The 27,891-nt window shown below is 42.3% G+C and overlaps 1 protein-coding gene across 5 annotated transcripts in view; it reads left to right on the top strand.

Moving 5' to 3' along the window:
- ZNF608 (zinc finger protein 608) overlaps window positions 1-27,891 on the top strand; it is a gene marked incomplete at its 3' end in the record, with an annotated part of 129,996 nt that overhangs the window by 36,089 nt on the left and 66,016 nt on the right. For 4 of the 5 annotated variants that reach the window (XR_014539757.1, XM_083576496.1, XM_083576495.1 and 1 more), the window contains exon 3: window positions 20,213-20,468. Coding sequence is in view for 4 of the 5 variants with exons in the window: in XM_083576496.1 (XP_083432622.1) it covers window positions 20,213-20,468 (256 nt within the window). Of the gene's footprint in view, window positions 1-133; window positions 332-20,212; window positions 20,469-27,891 lie in introns of those variants that run through there. The other variant, XM_083576498.1, reaches the window with a different exon arrangement.

Raw genomic sequence — 27,891 nt, 5'->3', positions numbered from 1 at the left:
GGAAGGTGAGGGTGGAGCAGGCAGAGATGTTTTCCCTGCCTGGTCCCACACCCTTTTTACAGAATTTGGGAATGCACCTTGTGTAAGAACAGTGGCTGGGAGAGCCCTTCTGTCCCTGTGCAATCTAGACTGGCTGCATATTCTGCAGCTCATGAAGTAAAGAACCTTAGGGAGAGAGAGAGAGACAGAACCTGACCAACTGTAAACTGTAAACTCCAGTCCTCTTTCTGCATTTCCCAGTCACTCTGCAAGCACTCCTGAGAGATCAGTTGGTTTGTCTGACTGTCAGTTGGCATTTGTAGTCTCGGGGGGAAAGATGAGGCTCTTGGAGGTAAGATTTCGAGTGCAAATATTGAATTGAGATGTCACCGTGCGGTGACAAACTTTTAATGCTGCAGAAAGGGAAATATTGTGTGCCCCACATCTTCTGTGGGGCGTCAAAGGGATTTGAGTCAAGGGCGAGAAGAGCAATAGGGGTCTTGATACGAAATCCATATAAGAAAGCTGCCTAAATTAAATGAATTTTACGGGGTTCGTGTTGCCCAGTTTTTAATTGGGACCATTTCTCTGCCTTTTTAGCAGCAGCAGCCTACTAGAAATTTAGCCAAATTTCCTGGCATGTAGTGAACAGGATCTGAGCTACAGCTTCCCCGACTAAATTTATTTATGTTGGGCTGCTGTTGAAAACATTCTTTTCTCGTTCTTCATTTTAGGAGGCAGCTCTAGATGTTTATCATACAAACTATATTAAAGATGCTCAGAGGGTTTTGAGTCATCAGGGGTTTTAGAGCCTGTGCCAGTTTCTGTATTGTGAAAATCTGCAACGATAAAGGCTGGCACCAGAATTTATGTGCAGCGATGTCTGGCAGTTAAACTATTTATGACCTTTTGCCAATTCTGGCAACAGGGCGCACAGTTTTCAGCTCAGAAGAGTTGGTATAGAATTACAGCTTCTCTTTCAAACTCGAGAATGTTTTATTTTGCTTTGTTTTTAATTTATTCCCCTTTGTGTGTATTGACACAGGAAAGAGATATACAGTAGAAGTCTCAGATGAAACAAAAGACAGTTTCCCCCCCTCCTTCCCAGCTTACAGTTAACCTGCCGTTGAACTTGACAGTTTCAACTGGCACAAGCCCATCACGACATTCTAGAACTTTCCCCTCTAAATGTTTACAGAGAGAAATTATGGGAGTTAACCGGAGTGATGACTGATATCATTTTCACTCTGCAGAAGATATGCTTCGCTCCTGGTTTAAGTGGCCTTGACTGACAAGCGATTTTAGTCGAGGGAGGGAAATGAGTTTTGACGGTTTGATGCAGCAGAGAATGCATTCCTTGTCATGCTGGTTTCATATATTACTTAGTCAAAAAAATTAATGCGTAATTTGAAAAGACAAGGGTGTTGTTTGCTGTGCTGGGTGCGGTTTTAATCCCCAAACTCAGAATATGAACATTTTTTTGTCCGGCTTGAACTCTTTAACAGAGAATTCCTCAAGCGACAATAAAATTATATGCTGTTTTCCTCCCAAAGTCAGTAACCTCCTTGTAATGCAATCCGATGAATCTTTACACAGAAGTCCTACTGTGTTCAGTTAATCTTGCTCCTTAACAAGTGTTTTTGGGTTGCCGCCTTTAAAGCCTTATATGTCTTAAAAAATAAACACCCTCCCTTGCGATAAATGGAGTGAAAAATGTCACAAAACACCCTGATCTGGATTCTTTAGACTTCTGGCGTATTTAGATTTCTTCCATCCTCACCCATTTATTCCTGAAACACGCCACATGGTAGTCTGTGCAATTTTGTAATAATATTTGAAAATGTCCTCCCTAATCGCTGCTCTTAAAATAAACTTTGACATCTTTAAAATTCTCATATTAGCAGTTCTTCCTTGCTCAGATGGCAAAGACTTCAGATTTTCTTAAGATGGCTGCAGATTATGATGTATGGTTCTTCCAGCGAAACTGCTGCTGTGAATCTGAATATATAGCCATTCCACATTGGCCTTTTAGATGGCCATTAGCACCGCATAAGTACAAGCCTTTTTTTATTTCCAGATAGCATTTATTCTTCACAGTTCTCCTTCTTCAAATATTTGATGGCAGTGCCATTTGCCAAGCCCTGAATAACAATAAGCATTTTATTGAAGTAGAGATTTCTGAATAAGGCAATGTTGAAGTGTCTTTCTTGCCATGAATGTCTCAGTTCTTTCCCAGAAAGGTACCTGAATTTTCAGTCATTTTTAGCCAGTTAGTCAGTTTTAGTCAGTTAATTGCTCATTTTGGCATTTTTAACCGTTCCGCACTTGCAGAAGTTTGTTTTTAATTCAAGTTTAATTTAATTTACAACTTGTGTAACTAAACAGAAAGAGAAGGGAGAATGCATGGATCTTGGATTCTTCTTTCCCATCAGCAGTCCTAGAAAAGTTGACAGAAAGGACCACTGTCACCCCAGTCAGAAATCTGAGCTTCCATTTTTTAAAATTATTATTATTATTATTATTATTATTATTATTATTATTATTTTACAAAAGTTGGATTTCTGAAATTGGGAACTACTTAGGAAGAAAAATAGCTATCTTTATGTAAATCCCATTCAGGTAAGGTCCAGCCACCCTCAGTTCTGAATTGATGTTTTTAAATGTGCTTGAAATGCTTTATGAAAATGTGACACTTTCTGGGTCAGCTGTTTTGGGCAGAAGAAGCCTTCACTCCAGCAGAACAGAGCCAGGGAATTTGCATTTCCCTAATGCATTTGGAAAAAAAATCCTCATCTATATTTTGTCAAATTATATTCACTTGTCCTAAGCAAATGTGGGTAAGAAAGGTCATCGTCTGCTGCAGAGATTGCAGAAAAATTATATGATTGAGCCCAAAGAATTCAAATCAGCTGGAGAAAGCTGTCGTGATAGGAGTCTGAGCAACATTATCCGTGTTTGCTTCTCTCGCACAAGGAGGGCTCTGATTAGTCACATATATCACAGTGAAGCTGAACGATGACTTTTCAGTTCACTCACATTTTCCAGTTACGGAGGACGACAAGTGTGCACATTAGCAAGGCTGAAGGTTTGGAAACTGCAGCTGGTGAAGAACTCAACACTCCAGCTCCTATGTAGGGTGGGCCACTAGGGCAGTACAGTACAATGGTAATTGGTTGTCGAACTTAATCTGTTCCGGGAGTCCGTTCGACTCCCGGAATGGGTCAAAAACCAAGGTGCAGCTTCTGATTGGCTACAAGAGCTTCTTGCACTCAGTCAGAAGCTGTGGCGGACGTTCGGCTTCCGAAAAACGTTTGCAAACAGGAACACTCACTTCCGGGTTTATGGCATTTCGGGAGCCGAATTGTTCGGGAGTCAAGCCGTTCAAGTACCAAGGTACCACTGTACTGGTCTTACGTGAACTACAGTGGTTGCCAGTTTATGTCCAGGCACAATTCAAGGTGACAGTCTTTGAGTTCAATACTCTAACCATGTGTGTGTGTGTGTGTGTGTGTGTGTGTGAGAGAGAGAGAGAGAGAGAGAGAGAGAGAGAGAGAAGATATAAATCCTCTTCAGTCAAACTAGGATTATAGGATTGTAGTGTGCATAGGATTACAGTGGTAACTCTGGTTACGAATGGGATCCGTTCCGGAGGCCCAGCCGCATCCTGAAAACTTTGTAACCGGAGGTGCCCTTCTGCACACACGTGCGGCGCACAGAGTGCTTCTGCACATGTGCGCAGAGCGCTTCTGCGCATGCGGCAAAACCCAGTAGTATACACTTCCAGGGTTGCTGTTTTCACAACCTAAGGATTACATTACCCGAAGATAAAGTAACCCGAGGATCCACTGTAGAGCCCAAATGGTGTGGTTACCCTCTGCTCCAGATTCCCTCTGTTTGAAATGTAGGGCTAATGCCAGGCAGAACCTTTTCTATGATAGCTTCTGAAACTCATCATTGCTTGATATTTATGGGGTGGATGACAGTCTAACTTTGAGAGGAGCCCTTTTTAATTCTTTCACTTTGAGACTGTGACTCTTAGTGACTTTCCACAGTTAGTAAATGCTACCATGATTTTATTTTTCTGTTTTTGTAAATGTTTTTAGAATGTCGGCATAGGCTTTTAAATAATTTTAAAGAATATTTTTGCACACACACACACACACACACACACACACACACACAACCACCAAAACAGTGTATTCACACAATGGTAACTGCCTTTTAATTCTGAATAAATTTCTAGAGCTTTCAAATGACATTCTGTGGTGGAGTACTGTTCAGTAAATTACGTGGGTTTGAATAAAGGCCAAATACTTGCTGCATAAATGAAATAAATATGCTGCAGAATGTAGTATCCAAACCTCTGGCAAGGGTGAAAAGAACGCCATGTGAAATGCTCGGCATATTTTAATGAGCATATAGTTTGGTCCCTTTTAGGTACTTTAAAAATATATACATACAGTATTTAACCAAAGCTTTTGCCAGCTACCTTTAAGTTTATACCTTTAAGGTATAAACAATTAAGAGCATTTGTCCTTGTCATTTTGGCAGGCTTATCACAGTGGTCAAAATCACATTAGCAGTGTATGGCTAAAGCACTCCTGTCATAATTTGGCTCATGAAATCAGATTCGGGTTTAAGTGAAACAGTACAAATTCCTTGAAATTCTGTGTTGCTGAATTTGCAGTTTTTGCAAAACCAGGTTACATCATTAAGGACGTGTGATTCTTCCCAGGGGGTCTTGAGGTGTTTTCTAAATATGGAAAACTAGAATTGCATCTGTTGTTAACTAAGTGTTTGACTGTTGTTTTGGTGCCTAATGGTCTCCATTTCCAGAATGATTAGGTGGCAAAGACTCCACCACTGGGGTGCAACTGTCTCAGCTTGCCATTCACAAAGGTTCAATTCAGCCTATGTGACTCACTGTTGCTGCAGGAAGTTGCTGTGAACTATTGGGCTAATTGCAGGGTAGGTGACCTCACCTACACAGCATTGTAAGGTTACTTCATTTCTTTTCCCAGATGAAGGAAATTGAGCTGGATGGGTGACTTAACAGAAGCTTTTTGAATAGTTGGGTAACTGCTCTACTTGCGAAGTAGATACTGTCTTCCTCTTACTTCGTAGCTGAATAAGATTGTCTTCCATGAATATGATCTTAACAGTGAGTCCACAGGTGACTGTGGAGGCCAAGGGTGGCGCTGTGGTCTAAGCCATGAAGCCTCTTGGACTTGCCAATCAGAAGGTCGGCGGTTCAAATACCCACAATGGAGTGAGCTCCTGTTGTTCTGTCTCATCTCCTGCCAACCTAGTAGTTCGAATGCATGCCAGTGCAAGTAGATAAATAGGTACCGCTGCGGCAGGAAGGTAAACGGCCTTTCTGTGCGCTCTGGTTTCCGTCACAGTGTCCCGTTGAACCAGAAGCGGTTTAGTCATGCTGGCCAGATGACACGGAAAGCTGTCTGTGAACAAATGTCGGCTCCCTCAGCCTGAAGCGAGATGAACGCTGCAACCCCATAGTCGCCTTTGACTGGACTTAACCGTCCAGGGGTCCTTTACCTTTGCACGTGGAAGCCAATTCTGGATCCGCACATCTTTCCATAGTGGGGACGTAGGTTTCCGGGCGGGAGTTGATGACAGCGAGGATTTGCCAAATGTGCCTGTAGACAACCTTTCATTATGCTATGCAGATCTGGGTGCTGTAAATTTGTAGGATTGAGATGGTGGTGGGAACTAGAATAATTAGCCTGGGCTGTCTTCTTGATAATATTAGTTTGTCATAATTTGAATTGTGAAATTTGTCTGCTAGGTCAAGCATTATGCTTATTTGCAACATCAGGATTTACTCTGAAGACTGAATGTGCAATGTTATGTTGCCCAGGATTTTTCTGCAAACTTTTTAAGGTTTTCATGGCTGCAGCGTGTGATCAAAACATATTTCAGGGGTTCTGCTCCACGAGCGTTCCCTTCCCTTCCAACCACCAAGCTGGTGATGTAAAAGCTGTTAGCATTCAGCATTGACAAGATGTTTGTATTAACATAAAATGGATCATGATAGTAGGATTAAGAAAAGAATATGCTTTTTCATATAGAGCAGCAGTAGTGTACTAAGGCTATGCACACTTATCTTGAAATAAGCCCCATTGAACTCAGCATGACTTGCTTTTGAATAGACATGTATAGAATTGCTCTTCCAATGTGACTTTGCTTTCATGCCATGCCATAATGCAGATCCTTTTAGCCTTCAGAAGAATTCAACTTGCATTGTTTTGTTCTGCTTCAGTATACGAAGCTGCAATCTTGTCATTGATGATTACTTTCATTAGCGTTTAGTGTTCATCACCTTGTACTGAAAACCTTCATAAACCAGAAATGTGGTGACATAGATAGCCTTGGAAATTGAGTTCAACAGCTGCATATGACCCCTGTAATTTGAGCCAATATATTTCATTAACATATCATTATTAGAAAGCGTTATAGAGTGGTTTTTAGCGGATTGATTATTTTGTTTAATTCCTGCACTACCCTCCTGCAAACAAGCGCACGGGAGAAATTCTTGGTGCTCGCTTATGTAATTGCTACTTAACAACCTTGGGTAGGCTAATGGAGTTCAAAATAGCCAGGACTCAGTGATCTGTGAGTGACTTCAGATAGCAAATGATGGAGTATAATTTGGGGGGGGGGGAAGGGACTCATTGAGATTTTCTGCCTCCCAAAGTTAAGTTTCTGCTCCATGATTACACACCTAAACTAACACACCACAGAATCTTGAATTAACATTGACTTTACCACCCTGATAGTATAATTATTTTCTTCTGTCACTTGAGGATAAATAAACACCCTGCCACTAAGATTGTGATTTGTTTCTTCCCAAGGAATTCAAGGTAAAAAAGCAACTGTTTTCAAATGCTCAGCGAGCACAAAATTGCTTTCTAGTTGAGGTAGCTGAATTCTCAGCTTAGGCAATTTCTGCCATTACATTTCATAGCGGTATAGCGGCTGGGTTTTTAAAAATATTTATTTGCGAAAGATCTGTAAAGAACGCTTCAGGTTACAGACTCCGCTAATGCAGAAATAATACCCTAGGTTAAGAACTTTGCTTCAGAATGAGAACAGAAATCGCGTGGCGGCAGCGGGAGACCCCATTAGCTAAAGTGGTACCTCAGGTTAAGAACAGTTTCAGGTCAAGAATGGACCTCCAGAACGAATTAAGTTCTTAACCCGAGGTACCACTGTATTTTCATTTGTGGCATGTGTGTACAAACATTGTCCAGATTTATGTGTGGAGGAGCTGAGAGTTGGTGCCCATGGTTTGGGAAACATCTAACTTTCCCAATGCTCTTTTAAAACATGGGGTTTGGGGAGTGGCTTAATGCGTTGTTATTTTTATTTTGATTATTTTGTGGTTTTATATTTTGATTTTGTTCTGTGAACTGCCCTGAGACCTCTGGGTTTGGGGCGGTATATAAATTCAATTAATCGTAATAATAATTAATAGCTTCCTCCACTTCTCTCTGATGGGTGTGAGCTTTCAGTTTGTGAGATATAGAAGACAAGAGACAATGGTCTTGAATCACTGTCCATTGCAGCAGTCATTAGCATCAGGCACAGCTTTAGCACAACAACCAGGTTCACCAAATGCTCATGCAGGCTTGTAAATTCACCTTCTAATCTTCCTACTCCATGGGTAGGCAAGCTAAGGCTTGTGGGCCGGAAATTGCCTTCTGGATCTGGCCCACTGATGGTCCAGAAATCACAGCATGGATCGCCAGTGCGCATGTTCTTTCCCTCTCCCTCACATGCCGCCGCCGCCTCCCTCCCTCCTCCTGGCTTCTTCCTGCCCTGCCTAGAGGAGGAAGGGGGTGGGCTTTGTTGGTGCCAGCAGCAGCAGCGCTCGAGCGGCCGCCATTTTAAGCAGCCCCTCTCCGGAGCCCTTTTTCGCGATGCTCATTGTCCTGCCGCCGCTGCCAGCCCCTGCCGCTCGAAAGACACAGGTAAGCAGCCATTGGGGCTCGTGGTGCTCTTGCATCATTTTTTCCTCCAAAATATAGTCTGGCCCCCCACAAGGTCTGAGGGACAGTGGACCGGCCCCCTGCTGAAAAGGTTTGCTGGCCCCTGCCCTACTCCCACAAGATTAGAATTTCAGAATACTAAACTGTTTCAAAAGGACTGGAGCAAATTTATAGTATATTTGAAAGAACAGTGTAAACATTTGAAAACGTTTGTAGCTTTGAGTTGAAATGTTTTGTAAAGAGACTATAAGGAACTGATTTACATTTAAAGAGGTGAATTCAAAAACAAGAGAGAAGGTAAAAAAGTTGTTATAGAAATGCTAAGAATAAAGTAAATATGTATGGAAGTCAGAAAAAGGGGCGGGAGGAAGTCAATGCTCGGATAGAGCAAGGTTTGAGTTTATTGAATTATGTATGGGAATTGTGATTATGATAAAACTGAAAATGCAATAAAATTAATTTAAAAAAAATAGAATTTCAGAATACTAGGCATTAAACACACACATACAAGCTTCAAAAGGGCTATTTGTATGTGCAAGCTCATGACCCATGACACTTACTGGCTGGAGGAATATGATGGTATATAAGGATGGGACTACAACCACAGAACCTTTCCTAATTCAGGCACACCCCACCCTCAGTGTGGAAAGAAAACCTCACACCCACACTCTAATAACAGCAGCCTGGGACCAAAAGTGCAGACAATCACCTGCAAATTGGCTCTTGGAAACTTTGTACCAAACCGCAACTACACCACTATAAATGGTAAGTGCAGAAAGAGGCCTTTGGTTTAGTCAGTGTCACTTCAGCACAGCTGAAGTGCCGTGCGATGACAGTTGCATAGCTACTCAATTACAGAGGAAGAAATGATGGATTTAACATAGATTTTCCCCACAGTTTCTGACGTGGTTTTTTTCCCATATGAGGCCCATCAACAGCAAAGTTAGGTCAAGTACAAAATAAAATTTATTTAGAAAGCGACGCTTTTGAAGAGGAATCGTGGTCGCAATTCCGTTTCTATTGGCACAGTCTTTCGCTTTTCATAGAATCGTAGAGCTGGAAGGGACCAGGAGGGTCCAAACCGCCCCCCCCTCCATGAAGGAAACTTTTTTGCCCAATGTGGGCCTTGAACCCAGGACCCTGAAATTAAGAGGCTTGTGCTCTACCAACTGAGCTATGTGGAACCCTTTGTGCATATAATTATACCCCCACTGAAGGGATACCTCACTGGCTTTGTATTCCTTCCATAGTTTTCCCCACCTGACTATTCTGTCCCTGTGCCAAACTTGCAGAGCAAAGTGCCCAGCCATTTCCGGTAATGGGAGGTATTGGTCCTCACTTATATTTATCTAGTGCAAGCACCCCCAAACGCGGCCCTCCAGATGTTTTGGGACTACAATTCCCATCATCCCTGACCACTGGTCCTGTTAGCTAGGGATGATGGGAGTTGTAGTCCCAAAACATCTGGAGGGCCGAGTTTGGGGATGCCTGATCTAGTGTTCTGGTCCTCTCCATTCTGCACCCACCCCAGTACTGAGGGTGCCCAAACAGAGGTCACAAGAATGGGGCACACTGGGAACTTGGAGATGACTAGATCACCGGATGAGGGCAAGCAAAGGGCTAGTGTTCCTGACAATATTTTATGTCAGGCATATTCATATGGGCTAGTGGGGAGGAAGCAAAGCTTGTAAGATGCTGTGAACATCTATACCTCCCAACAAACTCAGACAGCATGGCCAATAGTCAGGGATGATGGGAGATGAGATCCAGATTATCTGGCAAGCACAATGTTGGCCAACACTGTTATGAGGATTTTCCTCGCCACAAGCAGTCATATGCATGGGAGGCTTCTGGCTGTATTTCATTATCAGTTACCAACTAAAAAGAGATGCTATCTTATATGTGAACCCTTTAAAACTGTGAAATTTGGAAAGATTTGTATAGTTGAAGGATTATTGCGAACAATCAGATAAATCTGGCCTTACTTGTGCCCCAAAAGGATGTGGAAGTGAATGGGGTTAGGAAAATGCAACCCTGTAATTTGAAATACTTAATTGTTTTATATATTTCCTAGACATTTATAAGCTGATTTTCACTAAAGGTCCCAAAGTGATTTGCATCAATAGGAAAAAGTGTACTGCGTGTCAATTAAAAGGAATTCCAAATATGACAATACAAGTACCGTATTGGCCCGAATATAAGCCGCATCCGCAAATAAGCCACACCTTTAAAATTCAAGGCGGGAGGGGGGAGAGAAAAAAAGACAACACCCAAATGTAAGCCACTCCCTTAAAATTCCTCAGGTGCTCACACCCGTTCCATTTTACCGTATGTCTGTTTCAGCAGCGATATCATAAAAGCCAATTTTTGTAAGGTCGCAAATTTAAGCCACACTTTAACTTTTCACGGTCGGAATTTGGAAAAAAAAGTGTGCCTTATGTTCAGGCCAATACAGTACTATAGTTTTAATACAATGCAGACAGTATGACCCTTAGGTTTATTCAAGTCCTAAGTTCAAGTGAACAGCTTTTGTTGTTTAGTCGTTTAGTCGTGTCCGACTCTTCGTGACCCCATGGACCAGAGCACGCCAGGCACTTCTGTCTTCCACTGCCTCCCGCAGTTTGGTCAGACTCATGTTTGTAGCTTCGAAGACACTATCCTACCATCTCGTCCTCTGTCGTCCTCTTCTCCTTGTGCCCTCCATCTTTCCCAACACCAGGGTCTTTTCCAGGTGAACAGCTAGCTAGCATCTAATCTATTTGTTGTCGAGGTTTAAAAATGATGCTGGCACCTTGATATATTTCTGACCCTAAACTTTCAAACTGGGTCGTTTTTATTGGGTCATTTGAGTTCACTTGCCAATACTGTAAAATGCATGCTTAAATGCATGATTATTGCAAAGTCTCCTGATTTTTGTCTGAAAAGGATAGGGTGACATTTCTAACATTTGTGCTGGGCTTTTATTTTCCAGAGGGTTTAATGAGAACTAATCTTGTGTAATTGTTGTGCTTTAAAGTGAGAGGCACAAAAGGCATTGCTGTTGCTAATACACAAGGCAGAGCTGCTGCAGCCTTTTACAACTTCCCATATGTTAATGAAAACATTTTCTGAAAATTGGCAGATCCCCGCATAGGAGCTGATGCCAGCTATTTTCATGGGCCAGTTCGAAGCACAGCGAGAGGGGAGGAATGCCTTGTTGTGGTGGCTGCATCCGTCTGACAGGCTTTCACATTGCCCCTCCTCTTATTAATATTCTTTTTGATGTGAACTTGTAAAACAGAGGATTGGCTGTTAATCTCCAGGATCTCAAGGGCTTTTGGCATTGGCCCATAATTGATGTGTTCACATGGCTGTTGTCTGACTACTAATGATTAGACAGCCGTGTTATCTCCCAGCTAAAATCAGTGTTGCTTATAAATCACACTTGCTAAACGGCAGTTTCATTTCTTCAAAGGCTCTGTACACGTCTACACACTTTGATAAAACTGCCAGCGGCATTTCATGATTTTACAAGAGTTTAGGTTGGGCTTATTTACATTTTGCTGGGCAAAACATTGAAATTTCTATGAAGTGTGGTAGCGTTTCGCCCCTTGATGAGCAGAGCAAGGAATGAATGCTAAACAGTGGAGAATGCACACAAAGGGATGTGTGTTTGTGTGTGTGTGTGTAATGGTTGATCACACCTAGTACAGAATTCCTTGCTTTTTTATTTTAAGCAGGCAGAGTTACGGAAGTGTTGCTACCCCCATACAGTGGTACCTTGGTTCTCGAACTGCTTGGCTCCCGAACAAATCAGCTCCCAAACGCCACAAACCCGGAAGTGAGTGTTCCAGTTTGCGAACGTTTTTCGGAAGCCGAAGGTCCGATGCGGCTTCCGCTTGAGTGCGGGAAGCTCCTGCAGCCAATTGGAAGCCACACCTTGGTTTTCGAATGGTTTCGGGAGTTGAATGGACTCCTGGAATAGGATGAAGTTTGAGAACCCAGGTACCACTGTATTTCTAATCATCGTGAATACAGTCATACCTCATGTTACGTTTGCTTCATGTCACGTTCTTTCAGGTTATGTCTCGCGGCGACCTGGAAGTACCGGAAAGGGTTACTTCCGGGGTTCGCCGCTCGTGCATGCGCAGAAGTGCTAAATTGCGCTTCGCGCATGTGCACAAGCGCCAAATCACGCCATGCACCTGCGCAGATATGGCGCTTCAGGTTGCGCTCTTTTCAGGTTGCGAATGGGCCTCTGGAACGGATCCCATTTGCAACCAGAGGTACCACTGTAGTCAAAAGGAGAGCAAAACGGAATTGTGAATCTGTGAGTTAAGTGAACCTTGACTTGGATGGCTCAGTTGGTTGGAGCATGGTGCTGATAATGTCAAGGTTGCAGGTTCGATTGGATAAAGGCTGAAGACCTTCCTCTTTCAACAAGCTTTATAAGTTGAGCTTTTACCCAGTATCAATCTGTACTGGAATTGTTTTAAAGATATTTTATTACTTGTTGTTTGCCTCCATGGGCTCTTTTGTGTATGTGTTTGTGATAGATACAATTCTATGCACATTTACCTGGTAGTAAGTCTCGCTGAACTCAATGGGCAAGGGAAGTCAATGGTACCTGTGATCACAGTTGCATTCCTGGACCTTTGGATCCAGTTCATTTCCAATTTTGTGTATTTGTATTTCTGTACTGTTTTTCATCTACAGAAAGAAGTATCAAAGTGGCTCACACAGTAATGAAACAAAACTATAGTCAATAAAAATAATCACCCAGGGCAGCAGTCAACTAAGTTTTACTCAGAGTACCGCCACTGAAAATAACATACATTGCTAAGTTAGGTTCATTATTGTCAATAGGTCTACTCTGACTTAGTTTAATACTGCATCCTCCAAATTTGTAAAATCATCAGAATAGCAAGTATTAGGAGAAAGTATGGGTCAGTGGGTGGTGAAAACATCCCACCATTGAGGCAAACCTGATCCCATTGGGGGGATTTATTTTATTTATGTATTTATGACATTTCTGTGCCACCCTTAATCCAAAGATCACAGAGTGATTAACAATATAAAAACAGAAAAAATATATATCATAGTAACAAACAAAAAGAACAACCCTCCGATACAGAGTTTAAAAGGCCATAGTTTGTTATTTTGCAAAGGATGCCTTATACAGTGGTACCTCAGGTTAAGTACTTAATTCATTCTGGAGGTCCATACTTAACCCGAGGTACTATTTCTGGGTTAGCGGAGTCTGTAACCTGAAGCGTATGTAACTTGAAGCGTATGTAACCCGAGGTACCACTGTATTCCCAGTTTGAGAGGTTTATATTCACAGTAATGGTGTAATGGAACTTATGCTATATGCACACATTTAATTTGGGAACAGCGTGCTTGTTTTTTTCCCTGCGTAGTCCACACAAAACCTAGATTCCTTGCACAATTTATGCTCCTCAAAAGCAAACTGGAAATCTGTATTACCTCATGATGTGCCCATTTGAAAGAAGGTGTAGGCAGTCCTGGAAGAGGGGGCGGACTGTATCCACACCTGCTCAATTATTCTGTAGGGTGAGCATGTACCAAGATTGCAACCAGCACTTTTTTCATTCACCTGGGGCATGTACAGGGAGGGAAAGGCATGGATTTAAGGGGAGGGTTTTCAATCATCATCTACCATTTATACCCTGCCCATTTGGCCAGGTCTCCCCAGCCACTCTGGGCAGCTCCTAACAGAATATTAAAAATACATTAAAACACCAGTCATTAAAAACTTCCCTAAACAGGGCTGCCTTCAGATGTCTTCTAAAAGTCAGGTAGTTGTTTATTTCCTTGACATCTGATGGAAGGGCATTCCACAGGGCAGGTGTCACTACCGAGAAGGCCCTCTGCCTGATTCCCTGTAACTTGGCTTCTCGCAGTGAGGGAACCGTCAGAAGGCCCTCGGCGCTGGACCACAGTGTCCGGGCTGAACGATGGGGGTGGAGATGCTCCTTCAGGTATACAGGGCCGAGGCCGTTTAGGACTTTAAAGGTCAGCACCAACACTTCATTGTGCACAGAAACGTACTGGGAGCCAATGTAGGTCTTTCAGGACCGATCTTATATGGTCTCGGCGGCCACATCCAAGTAACCACATCCATGGTTGTGGATGCCAGGATCTAGAATCAATCTTGATTGAAAGCAGCATGTTGAGAGTAAGTATGACTAGTCCCAGATGGAGAAAAAGGCAGCATGTATGCAGCCTTAGTTCCTTGGACCCTGAATTAAAGGATTGCTCATTTATTTAAATGCCATCTATAAAAGCAAGAGCCTTTTCTGGAACAAAGCCTACAAAAATATGGTAGAAGTTAGAAAGTGAAATAAATATCCATAGACACATACTTCTGAAATCTTGTAATTAGGATAGTATTTTTTTAGTTGGTTTTTTTAATCAGATTTTTTATTTTTATATGGAACATGAGTTCAAATAGCTCAAAAGGTCTTCCTTTTTATTTTTTTGCCCTAGACATACGTGTTTGTGTTTGTGTTTGTGTTTGTGTGTGTGTGTGTGTGTGTGTGTAAGTGGCTTTCCCACAGGAGATGGGGAAATCTGGCATTTGGATCTCTTCACTTCCTCCTATCCAGCAGGAAAGGAGTGTCTTTTCTATAGGAACTCCTGTGTTATATAGTGGAATCCACCCTGCCGGGCAGGAAATCCCTTACAGGAGAGGTGGAATTTTATTACTCCAGGATTGTAATTCTGGAGATTTGCGAGAACATCGGATAGACCGGGTTTTGTTTTGTTTTAATGCCCTGCTTAATTTTAGCATCTGGAATAGCAGAAGCAAATAGTGGAGTATCTGTGCACATAAAGGAAAGATCACAGCTGTCTTCCTAGTAATGGTGATATTCCTTTTCTGACCTATTCTTTATGAGTTATTGGGGTGGGGACGGTTAGTGTGTGCATCATGTTCGGAACGAAAAGTGCTCACTAGGGCGCTTAGTCTGTTTATTGGCAGATATTCGCAGTCAGCTTTCTAGTACAGAAGGGCCATCACCGCCTGATGCAAGCGTACACTTGGGCAATGGAAAACTGCCAAGCACAACACTCTGAAACTTAGTAGCTTTCGTTGCTAATCAGGTCCCCAAAAGCTCGTGAAATAAGGCGAGGAAAGAAAACGTTGCCGCATATTTCTGTAGGGTTTTAAGGCTGCCTGTGTACAGAACTGCTGCAATCTGTACAACTAACCTGCCTTCAAGTGTAGCTTGTGTTTTCCCCCCTCTCTTTCTCCTCCTTGGAACCTCTTCTGTGATAAATAGCAAGGCTACCGCTCAGCATGCCCTAACACCTGGGAATAATCATGCAAAAATAACAGCGAGGAACTGCAAAGCGTCTGTTCTTGACATTAACTTTCCTCAGCTTGACAGACTGCCACCAGCAGATGTTAGACTTGTGTACCTTTCCCCTTCCCCATCCCCCATTTGAGATGGCTGCCTTCCCCGCTTCTGCCTTTTCAGCCCTCGTACGTTGCCTTGCGAGTTCTTTTGGGGACTTTCAACCAAATAAAACAAAATATTGGGTTTGCTAACCCTGTGATCTTTGAAGAAGCAATGATAATAGCAACGTTCTGAGCGGCGTTTGAAATTAGGTGGCAGTTCAAGCAGGGCATGTTTTTTGTCTGAAACTTGGGGATGCCCCATTTACTTCTGACTCAGGAAATGCTTCCCCTTTCACATGTGTAAAAGTAGCACATGGTAGACGGTGTATTCCTTATGACTGCTGGTGTGGGCACACTGGCTTCTACCCCACCCACCCACTCCTGACGTGCTAGCTTTTCATGCTCAAAGGGGTCTTGTTTTTGGCTGCCTTGAGATTACTCAGATCTGATCCCTCTTTTGTCGTCTGAGCTGGTACCATTTAGGAAGGTCTGTAACATGTGTTGTGTCTGCGCATTTGAACGTGTATGTTAGGCATCAAAAATCCACTGAGCCATATTTCCTGTTTAGCATTACTGCTCTGTACCTGCCTTGCTCTCTTTCCTTTGTTGTTGTTGTTTAGTCATTTAGTCGTGTCCGACTCTTCGTGACCCCATGGACCAAAGCACGCCAGGCACTCCTGTCTTCCACTGCCTCCCGCAGTTTAGTCAAACTCATGTTGGTAGCTTCGAGAACACTGTCCAACCATCTTGTCCTCTGTCATCCCCTTCTCCTTGTGCCCTCCATCTTTCCCAACATCAGGGTCTTTTCCAGGGAGTCTTCTCTTCTCATGAGGTGGCCAAAGTAACTGGAGCCTCAGCTTCAGGATCTGTCCTTCCAGTGAGCACTCAGGGCTGATTTCCTTAAGAATGGATAGGTTTGATCTTCTTGCAGTCCATGGGACTCTCAAGAGTCTCCTCCAGCACCATAATTCAAAAGCATTTTAGGGCTGGAAGGGATTTGTTGTTCCCATGATACACTATTGCACTGGGTTAGTGTCTCTCATATATAGATGATCTTCTTCTTCTTCTTCTTCTTCTTCTTCTTCTTCTTCTTCTTCTTCTTCTTCTTCTTCCCTGCCCATCTGGCTGGGTTTCCCTAGCCACTCGGGGCGGTTTACAGCATATCCAAAAACATTAAGCGTTAATAACCTTCTGATACAGGACTGCTTTCAGATGTCTTCTAAAAGTTGTGTAATTCTTTAAATCTGAAGGGAGGGTGTTCCACAGGGCGGGCGCCACTACCGAGAAGGCCCTCTGCCTGGTTCCTGTAACTTCATTTCTCACAGTGAGGGAACCAGCAGAAGACCCTCGGAGTTGGGCTGAGCGATGGGGGTGGAGATGCTCCCTCAGGTATACTGGGCTGAGGCCATTTACTCAAGCCACATTCTCTTTATTTATAAGTCAATATAAGCACAGAGGATTCACAAGCAAATAGGATGCTCGTTGCAGCAACTATTCCATCCTAGAATTCCAAGGATTCTTTCTGTTTTGAGAAAGTAGACCATTTCACAAAGTTTTAAGACATTTAGAAGAAGTAGACTAATTATTTAATGCTGGGTGCTACTTCTGCTCATGGGTACAATTTAGAGAAATTTAAGTATGCATGACACATTTGGGATTCTGTCTTGTGGTCTTTGTCCAGGAGACCATAAGTGCATCATAACTCCCCCCCCCCACCTAAAATATTATCAAAATATCGTGTGAGCAGCACTGTGCTTAGGGAACATAAATTCACATATTTTGATAAGATATGGGCAGTGCTGTCAGATCTAGAATCAGTGACCACCTATTAGGTCTGCTGCTCCAAACTCCGGCACTGAAATGAAGCCTGAAACCTGAATGCAGAGTTCCCCGCTACTGAGGAATCAATCCACATGTGGAAACTTGTAGTTTTACATAGACACATTTCTCTAGAATGACCAAGTGTCTGGTGCCTTGTCATTTTGCAGAGCTTCTTTTCTTTTCTAATCCAGAGGCCTCAATCAAGACTGGCTTGTTATACTTTGTGCATTTGTCGCCATCCCTCACAATTCTTCTGTTACGCCGCCTTCTTTTGTATAAGAGAATTTAATCTCTGTAGCAACATCGAACTCCTTCAGGCAGCACAGAAAGTTAAACATCGCCTGTCTCTTTGTCAGTGTTTCTTACAGTAACGCAGTTGAAACAGTCCTGTTTGGTTTTGAAGAGCAAAATGTTTTGTGACTAGGGCACCATCTTGAAGTGTCTTAACATGTATTAAGTAACATACACACACACAGTATTTATTTATTTGCAGCATTTATACCCCACTATTTTTTTCTCCTCCCAGTCTTCTTTAAAAGATTCAAAATTTGTGTCTTTTATCAGTGCCGTCAGTTTTGCCATCTCTGCATATTGCAAGGCAGAATCTGTCATTTTTAATGTTCATAACCCATTCTTCTCCAAGAAACTTAGAGGAGCATACGTGGTTCCGCCATTTTATCCTCCCAGCATCCTCGTAAGGTGGGCTGGTCCAAGGTCACCCAGGGAACCATTTGACTGAGAGGTCTCTCCAAATCCTCATGGTCCAACAGAACCTTGAACTCACTTGTTGACCAACTACCCCCTACTGGATCTCTTAAAAAACCCGATAATTTCACAGGGTTCTATCTATCTATGAGGGTGTATAGCTTGAGCTGACACTGTGTTGCTCCACATCTGGATAAATGCTGGGGGAAACACAGGAACCAAGTGCATTTGCGTTACTCCGAAAGCCTGAAAAGAAGGCTGGAGGGCCTCTGTTATGAAAAGTCTGTGCGGCAGCCAAAACTCATGTAGTGCAAACTCTGGCCCTGTGTCTTGAATGTAGTTCAAAGATAAATATTGGGTTTTTTTCGTCCTTACTTATCCAATGACTAGTTTGCAAGGAACAGCTGTTTTTGAGGTCAGTTGGTTTTCACTCGCCTGCATGCTTGATTTCTTGCTGAAAAGCTTTCCCTCCCCCCGCACCCTTTCTTTTAAGGCTGCCAACATCTTAAAAGTCTGATGGCAGCAGGATAAAAACATAACAGAAGTGCAGAGCTTCTGTACTCTGCTGTGCTTTATTTCATTCCTCCCTTTTTTTGGGTCAGGTAGTTGCCAAACCTAGAGATTCAGCCGTCAAGTTTTAACCAGCATAGAATAATTTGCCTTCCAGGTTTTAAATAAAGATTATCGGTAGCTCTCAGTAGGAAACATAAATTGCATCCCATTTGTCTGTGTACTATGTTTGTTTAGAGTACACTCAAACCTCGGATCCCAAATGCCTCCATTATCGTACATTTCAGCTCCCGAACACTGAAAACCCGGAAGTAAATGTTCCGGTTTTTAAAAGTTTTTCAGAACCTGAATGTCCGACGCAGCTTCTGCCTGAGTGCAAGAAGCTCTTGTAACCAACCAGAAGCCATGCCTCGGTTGTTGAACATTTCGGAAGTTGAACGGTCTTCCGGAACAGATTACATTTGACAACCAAGGTTTGACTGTACACAGGTTACATTATGCCAACGGTCAACAAACTTTTTCAGCAGGGGGCCAGTCTACTGTCCCTCAGACCTTGTGGGGGGCCAGACTATATTTTGAAAAAAAATGAACAAATTCCTATGCCCCACAAATAACCCAGAGATGCATTTTAAATAAAAGCGCATGTTCCACTCATGTAAAAACAACAGGCAGGCCCCACAAATAACCCAGAGATGCATTTTAAATAAGAGGACACATTCTATTCATGTAAAAACATGCCAGTTCCTGGACCGTCCGCAGGCTGGATTTAGAAGGCAATTGGGCCGGATCCAGCCCCCGGGCCTCAGTTTGCCTACCCATGCATTATGCCATGTATTTTCAGCGACTAGTTTTTCCAAGGAAAGATACTCCGAAGGAAGGGAAAGAATGTAGTTCTTCTACGTCCAATTCTCCAGTCTTACCTGTCACACACAGACTTTGGGATTACTTAGGTGGGGTTAGTGCTGTCCTCCTTATCTACCCCTACACTTCCAGTGTGCACAAGATTCGTGTCTCCACACAGCCAATGGCCTTTTCATTTTACTTCATGTGTCTGATGATTTCATGCCACAGTAACTTAGACAATTTCTAAGATGGCTCAACTTATTTTTCATAGTCATAGTAGAATGGAGCCCATATTAGAGAATAAATGTTTAAAAAGTCATTTCTAAATAAGATGCTACCTCAAATTACTGTTGATGTCTTAGTTGGTTCGTGATCCTAGGCATCTGAAAAGCCTGGGAGCAAATATTAAAGCAAGCGATCAGAATGTCTAATAAGGAGCTTTCCAAACTTTTCCTGTTGGTGACACACTTTTTAGACATGCCTCATTTCCGCAACGCAGTAATTCGGTTTTGCAGTAATTCAGTTTTACTGAGTTTAGCAAACCGGAAGTTAAAGGGAACCCCTTTCCCGCCTTGGAAAGAGCACGGCGAGCGTTTGTGTGATACACCTACACACTGCAGCCAAGACAATAATGTGTCGCAACAGACAGTTTGGCAAGCTCTGGTCTAAAAGGTAATAATTCGGTGAGTCACTAAAACAGGGTGGAAACTCAGTGGTCACACTGACAGAGTTTGAAGACAAAAATTCCTAAGTGACCATAGTTATTTGAAGAGGATATCGAAATATGTTTTGATTGGCGCATCTTGATATCATGTGACTTTTTGGGTACTGCTTCATAATGTGTGGAATTGCTGTATTCAGAACTCAATGTGTGTATAAACACAATCTTTCCTAATACCTTCAGCATATGACAGACTGTGTCTTTCTTTGTTTTTGTTTTTAGGTTGACCCCCTCTTTACAGTGCCTGCACCTCCGCCTCCTATCTCCAGTGGTCTTACACCTCAGATTCTGCCTTCGTACTTTTCCCCATCTTCCTCCAACATTGCTGCTCCAGTTGAGCAGCTTTTGGTACGGACTCGTTCAGTGGGTGTGAATACTTGCGATGTTGGGATAGTAACGGAACCTGAATGCCTTGGACCATGTGAACCTGGGACCAGTGTGAATTTGGAAGGGATTGTATGGCATGAAACCGAGGAAGGTAAGCTGTGGTTTCTCTTCCCATTTTGTTTGAACGTTGCATCTGCTTCACAAGTTTGTTAGCAGCCATATTATACAGTACTGTTTGTTGTTAGAACTAGAGGAAATTCCCATCATATCTCTTCCAGTGAAACCAGCTACATTTTAAATAAAATAAACTCTTGATACATGATTGTACCGAGTGGCTTGATAAACCTTTAGGATAAGATTGGATGTATTTTTAGATATTGAATGTCTTTGTTTAAAAATAAAATGGTTTACAGTGTAACAGGATAATGGTGCAGGAGGAAGTGTTTTTAAAAGTGATACAATTTTAGAAGTATCCCTGAAACTCACACTTCTATATTTTAAAACATTCTATGCAATACCCTGTACAGGCAATCTGTATTTAATGTGAGGAGATTTCCTGAGCATTCGTTTTAATTTTTTATTGTAAAGAAAAAAGATTTGTGCTGCATGAATACATTTTCTGGTGATGTTAACAGTTATGAGAATTTGTTTTTTGAATTGGAAGTTTCTGAGAGAACATCAATCCATGGAGGTTTCATGGATAAGGCACATTAATTAAAATAAGGCAACCTGTTGCTTGATGAATAAGCAGGCATTTATTGAAAATAATTAAGAGATGAAACTTTGGTCAGGAAAATAATTGGAAGTGTGATGACTCTTGTTAAAATTAAGGCATCAGAAAAAGCTTTTCTTTGTCATGGGCAGATTTTTTCCATTATAAATTCTGTAAGATAATCTCTTATTGCCTGAATTTACTGTTATCAATGATGGAATTATTGTACATGCTGGCCTAATTGCTGGTTTTGACGTAGGATATTATATCTAATCAGAACTGTTGGAATGGGTGCTGTTACAGATGTTTTCTCATGTTTGCTTGAGCAGTGTTTAATTACTAGTGATTTAATAGCTGCTGTATTGGAAGCAAGAAATTCCATTTCAAAAGTGTCCTACAGCATATCAGCTGATGATAAATCCTAACATGCTTCAGTTGTATGCGCAACAGTAGTTCATTCTGTGCAGTGATATATAAGGCACCAGCAGAGTGCTTTACACTGTCTGCCTGGAAATCAATAGAAAGATTCTGACTTGCTTGCTTTTATATGCTCTCGTCCATCCATCTCTTTTGCTGCGCACGCTTTCATCAGATTCGTAATCTAGATTGATCCTTTTAGATTGTTTTCAAAGCACATATAAATTCTGTTTTAAAATATGCAGGCTGAGGTGCCTTCCTCTCTCCCTTCGTGTTCTTTTCACTGACCTGCATTAGCCAGAGTTGGAATGTACGAGTGTGAATTGTGGTGACATGAAAGAGCAGTAGCTTTTAATAGTGTTATTCTTGCTGAGTAAACTAAACTTCTGACCCCCACTGAATTAAGAAGTGCGCCTTGTTAAAGGTCTGGAGGGCAGCAGTGTGGTATTTTATAATGTGCCTCCATGCTCACAAGAATGATATTCCGTCTGCCTGCTTTTGGTACTACTTGGATGTGCTCAGCTGAGAAGATTTTTATTTATTGAAATTGCCTGATCCAGAGTTCCTGCCTCTGCTTATGGGAAGGGGTGTATAGTCTAGGAAACTCCGCCAGTTATTATCCATTCTGTTTGTGCATCTGCAAATCTGGGACATTTGCGTGGCATTAGCAAGATGAGTACTCAGCCTTCAAAGCTGCAGAGAATAGGGAATAGGGAAACAGGATAATAAAGGTTTCACTTGTTGATGTCTAGCATATTGGAAAGCTTCTTGAGTAATATTAATAACGTCTTAACACTGATAAATCCCTGAAAATTGTTGTGGGCTTCTAAGAAAGGAAAGAAGCAGATCCTGATTTAATATAGGAATATTAAGCTGAATATATTAAGCTGAGCCTTCTAAATATGGGAAATTCAATAGATGTGGCTGTCTGGTGGTTTTTCCTTTGTGACAAAAATTACCTGGTGGTGTAATGCTACGTAATGAAAAATTGCTTATGCTTCAATCCAAGACACAGTTGCAAGTAAATTCTGTTAATTTCATAGATCCTTAGTACATTTAGCATTGGGTTCTAACGGTCTCGTTTACATGTTAGTGTTTGGGACACTCTTCTGGCTGACTCTTAATGTGCAAATCATGGTTTCTAGGGAGCAAGCATTGAATCTGCACCAAGCCCAGGTGTCTGAAGTGTTATGCTTAGTTTTACACTTCAAATAGTGCATTTACATTGGAGGATAAGCCAGGCTTTAGTGACATAACAGTCAAACATATGGGGCAGAGAGACACACTGGTTGTAGCTGCATTGTTATTACAGTCAAACCTCGTTCTGCATCTGCCTCCGCTTGCGTCTGCTTCGGCGAACGTCTGCGGCAAACCCGGAAGTACCGGAAAGGGTTACTTCTGGATTTGCCACTTGCACATGCACAGAAGCGCTAAATCACACTGCGTGTGTGCGCAGACACGGCACTTCGACATGCGTCATTTTCAGCTTGCGGACGGGCCTCCAGAACAGATCCTGTCCACAAAATGAGGTTTGACTGTAATTTATTTAAAAAACTGGAAATTCTCTTCTCTAAGACTCAGTGCGGCTTCCAGCAAAGCAAACCATACAACAGTGGCAGCAAAACTATGTAAAAAACCCCACCAGTCTCTTCATCAAGAAACCACTAAAAATAGTGTACTCTGTGTCAACAGTCCCACAGGTCTAGACATGCTCACTCAACAGCTCTAAGGCTTTTGGAAGAGCTAGGCTTTGTATCCTTTAAGAAAACCTCCAGAACAGCTTTTGGACTTCATCAGAGATGTTGTTCTGAAACCTTGAAATAATTAGGTTAATGGCCCTTGCTTCTCATCCCTGATGTATTCACCAGATGTATCAGATGCTTGCATTCACACAGTTAAATACTAAACAGTGAAATTGGTAACTTTCATACAGACAACAGGAAAGGTACAAGGATGATCCGAATAGCAGTGATGCACTCCTGAGGCTCAAGCGTGATTCATACCTGAACATGCCACCTTTTGCTATGTTTATGAGAGACAGAAATTGTGTTGGGTGGCGTTGAGTCAGCAGCCGGGATCAGTTGTGCAGTGATCACAATCGGTTAGTAGGAGGTCTGAGCTGCACATATGGCAGCCATATACAAAACGCAGTTTGGGCAGCTGCAATAATTCCTTGTAAAAAGAGGAAGATAAAGAGGAGCTGGTATTAATGGCAGGCGTAATGAGAACAGTGTGGCATATAAAAGAGATGCAGTTTTATTTTGCATGGAGTTCTTAAAATGGTAATACGGGCTGCTCTAGTGTAGCCCCCCCCCCCCGCCATATCTCTGCTACGTGCACTTTGAGCGCATGAGGGGCTTCTTGTGTGGCGCTCGCAGAATGGGTACTCCAGTAAAAAAGTCAAGCTGCCGTTTGATAAGGCAGTCCCAAACTGTACTGTTCAAGGGAAGGCCACTTTGGCCTCTGCTATCACTGTCTAGTTACAAGGACCTCCATTCTAGCAAGAATACAGTGGACCCTCAGCTTAAGTTAACTTTGGTTACTGTAACTTTCAGGTTGCGAACGCGGCAAAACTGGAAGTGTATACTTCCGGGTTTTGCCGCGCACACGTGCGCAGAAGTGGCACCTCATGTTGCGGACTTTTCGGGGTACAAGTTTGTATCTGGGAGGGTACACTGTACCAGTAATTGGGACTCAATTAGGGATGGTTGATAATATCATGCAAAACCAGTTTGAAGTTGCCATCATGAAATTGGTTTCAAAATTTTTGACCCAGTAATATATCGCGAATCAAGATGTGTGCTAGGGCCAGGCGATAAATCGTTCAGAACCAGTTTGAAGTCCAAATCATGTTTTGTGTGTGCGTTGGTGTGCTGTGCAAGTATTACAGTGTGGCGAAAACTGTGAAGCCAGCCAGTTCCTCTACATAGCTCCATCCTTATTTCAGACATTATGATGTATCACGATGTTTAGCTGGTGGTATATCGCGATGTAGAAAACCAGGTATTGGCCAGTCTTACTATTTGCCTCTACACAGTTCCATCCCTATTTCAGACAGCATGATATGTTGGTATATCATGAAGTTTAGCTGCTGATATATTGTGATGTTGAAAGCCAGATATCTCCTAGCCCTAGTCCCAGTTGGAAAAAATGCCTGTTAGCGACTCATCCCTTTATTCTGCCATTGTCAAAACTGATTTCCCTATTCTTCGTCGCACCTTCTCTCTTTTCCCCTTCATTGTGTCCCGTCTTTTGGATTGTAAGCCTTTCGGGCAGGGCTTACACAGTATTTTGATTTATGTGCATCACCCCCACATCAATACCGCTTTTAAATTGTTATTTGTAGTTATCTTTAAATTGCTGTGAGCTACTTTGGGATATAGTCTTCATCAGCAAAGTAGGATAATTGTATGATAAAAAACAAGATTCCAGAAGTGTTAGGCAGCCTACAAGTATTGCCATAAAATGGCTTGTTTTTCCAGTTGAGGGCATTGGAAAACATCTGCATGACTGACCAGGGAAAGAAAAATTGCTATTATTGGGGGTGGTGGGGGTGGAGAAGGGACTTCCAAGAGAGAACGAGTCAGGTAAGATTACTGTCATTAATGACATCATTAATGGCATTTCCCTGCTGAGAAGAAGAAAAAAGTGGGGAGAGGCCTCAAGGGTAATAATATTGCTATACTAAAATCTGTGTTCAGTTCAGACCTGTTCTCAAGTGTAGCAACTGGGAATATGTTGGCAGACTGAAGACTTCAGAAACTGTGCTCCTCTGGTCAGTTTGCAGGAAAGAAAGAAAAAAACCAACAGTTCATTAGCTGACACAAATCTTTGTAACCAGTCAGACTCAATTAAAGTAAAATATCTGAGAAGAGAAGACTATTTAGATGATAACAGATGGGCTGCGATGTAAGGTTAGTGAGGGCAAATACAGAAGCTGTCTTGATAGTTGCTTCTAAGAAGGCTGATATTTATCGCTAGTTTGACTGTGTTGGTCTCTATTCAAATAACGTAGGCCACTCAGAAGTCACTATGCAGTATGGAATAAATTAAAAACACATTTTAGTATTATTAATTGTAGTATTGCCAATACTATTACAGTGGTACCTTGGTTCTCAAACTTAATCCGTTCCAGAAGTTCGTTCCAAAACCAAAGTGTTCCAATACCGAGGCGCACTTTCCCTTAGAAAGTAATGCAAAATGGATTAATCCATTCCAGACTTTTAAAAACAACCCCCAAAACAGCAATTTGTCATGAATTTTAATATCTAACGAGACCATTGATCCATAAAATGAAAGCAATAATCAATGTACTGTACTATAAAAGAAATAAAGACAGTATTGTAGATGATAAAAAAATTAAAATTGATTTTTTTTTCTTACCTGCACTGATGATAGTCATTGTTTGGATGGGGGCTTTTATCCATTTCCGCAGTCGCACAATCAATCAACCAGTAGCTGAACTGGGTTCCACACAGTCACAAAAACAAAGCCTCAAAAACACAAAATAAATAGCAAAACAAAAGACCCAAACTTCATCCGTTCCGGAAGTCCGATTGACTTCCGAAATGTTCGAAAACCAAGGCACAGCTTCTCATTGGTGCAAGTGCCCCGGAAACAATAGCCGACAGCCGCATCAGATGTTTGGCTTCTGAAAATAGTTTGAAAACCGTAACACTTACTTCCGGGTTTTCGGCATTTGAGAACCAAGGCGTTTGAGAACCAAGGTTACCACTGTAGTAGTATTACCATTATTTTTATTATTTCTTACAGTAAGCAACATATGGATAGACTGGGTAAAAAACAACAACCCCAAACACCTTTATACTTCCACATCCACAAATACGATTTCTCTTAAGGATGGGGAACCTGAAAGATTATATAATTAACTGTGACACAACTGTATATCATCAGCTGCTTAAGGGGCATTTTGAAGAAAAGAAACTGCAAATATTTATTCTCTCTGGTTTTGGCTGCGAACAGCTGTAGCCATCAGAAGTAATTGTTCTTATGAAAGGTTTTATGCTTGAACGCTGACCCAAAGACAGCCATCCTTCACCTGCCTGCCACTGCTTCCAGAACAATCCGTCACCTCGTCGCATTTGTCTCCGCTCAGATTGCTGGGTTGGCATTCCGATTCTTCATAACAATATGTTCTTGTTCAATAATAAACACAGACGAAGGGTAGTTGTGTCGCTTTTCTTTTTTAACAAGTGGTATTCTCAGCTTGTCGTGTCCTGATAGTTTGAGAAAGAAAATGAAAATGGGGGGTTTTTTGGTCCTCATTTTGTAAAAGCAATTTTTCATCGAGGATTTAAGAAAGCAAGTTATATCCCCCTTGTCAGACATAGGTTTCTGCTCAGTTACCTATAGCATTGTAAACCTCTCTTAGGAAGGTAGTAAACGGCATGGATCTCTTTTTCTTTTCTTTTCTTTTATTGTGCCACTGCCTAGCATATTCTTAACTGACCTTGCAGCTCATTAAGTCTGGTTTCCTGCTTCAGTAAGTTGGAACTGTCAATCAAAAGCTTGGCTTCGAATGTCTGCAGTTTTCTAGACGTCTTTCGACTCTTGGTCCTCTTCCCAGTTACGTTCTGTTCCTGAATCTTAATGTCATAATAATCCCTTTGTTCCATATTTTGACTAGGAACTTTTTTTTGTAGTGGCTGTTATGAACAACCCCATTGTAAACCTCTGCTAGCAAAGTCTCCATGCACCAGTGACCAGGGAAGACAGCCACAACAAATTCGGAGAGCTCCTAAAAAGCCCTCCCTCCAGCTGCTTTCTTGTGGGCTCCACATGCTAAGCTCTGGAATCCCATTACAGTCATACCTCGGGTTACAGACGATTCAGGTTGCGTTTTTTCAGGTTATAGACTGCCGAAACCCGGAAGTTCCGGAACGGGTTACTCCTGGGTTTCGGCGGCCACGCATGCGCAGAAGTGCCGAATCGCAACCCACGCCTGCGCAGATGCGGGTTGTGAACGCGCATCCCGCACGGATCACGTTCGCAACCCGAGCGTCCACTGTACGGTAAAGTATGAGACTCATAATCCCACATTCAAGTCCCACATCGGGCAAAAGATTTCTGCATCACAGGGGCTTGGGACTAGATATAGGGTAGGCAAACTAAGGCCTGTGGGCCAGATCCGATCCAGTCGCCTTCTAAATCCGGCCTGCGGACGCTCCGGGAATCAGCGTGTTTTTACATGAGTAGAATGTGTGTCTTTATTTAAAATGCATCTCTGGGTTATGTGTGAGGCATAGGAATTCGTTCATTTTTTTCAAAATATAGTCCAGCCCCTACAAGGTCTGAGGGACAGTGGACCGCCCCCCCCTCCGCTGAAAAAGTTTGCTGACCCCTGGACTAGATGATCCTTGTGGTCCTTTCCAACTCTACAATTGTGTAATTCTGTGCTAACAGCACAGAATGTGCTTTGTTTGTC

The sequence above is a fragment of the Podarcis filfolensis genome, assembly GCF_964270895.1.
Source record: "Podarcis filfolensis genome assembly, chromosome: 11".
In the NCBI taxonomy this organism is placed as follows: domain Eukaryota; kingdom Metazoa; phylum Chordata; class Lepidosauria; order Squamata; family Lacertidae; genus Podarcis; species Podarcis filfolensis.
Note: the sequence above shows the minus strand (reverse complement) of the source record. Positions and strands in the feature narration are given on the sequence as shown.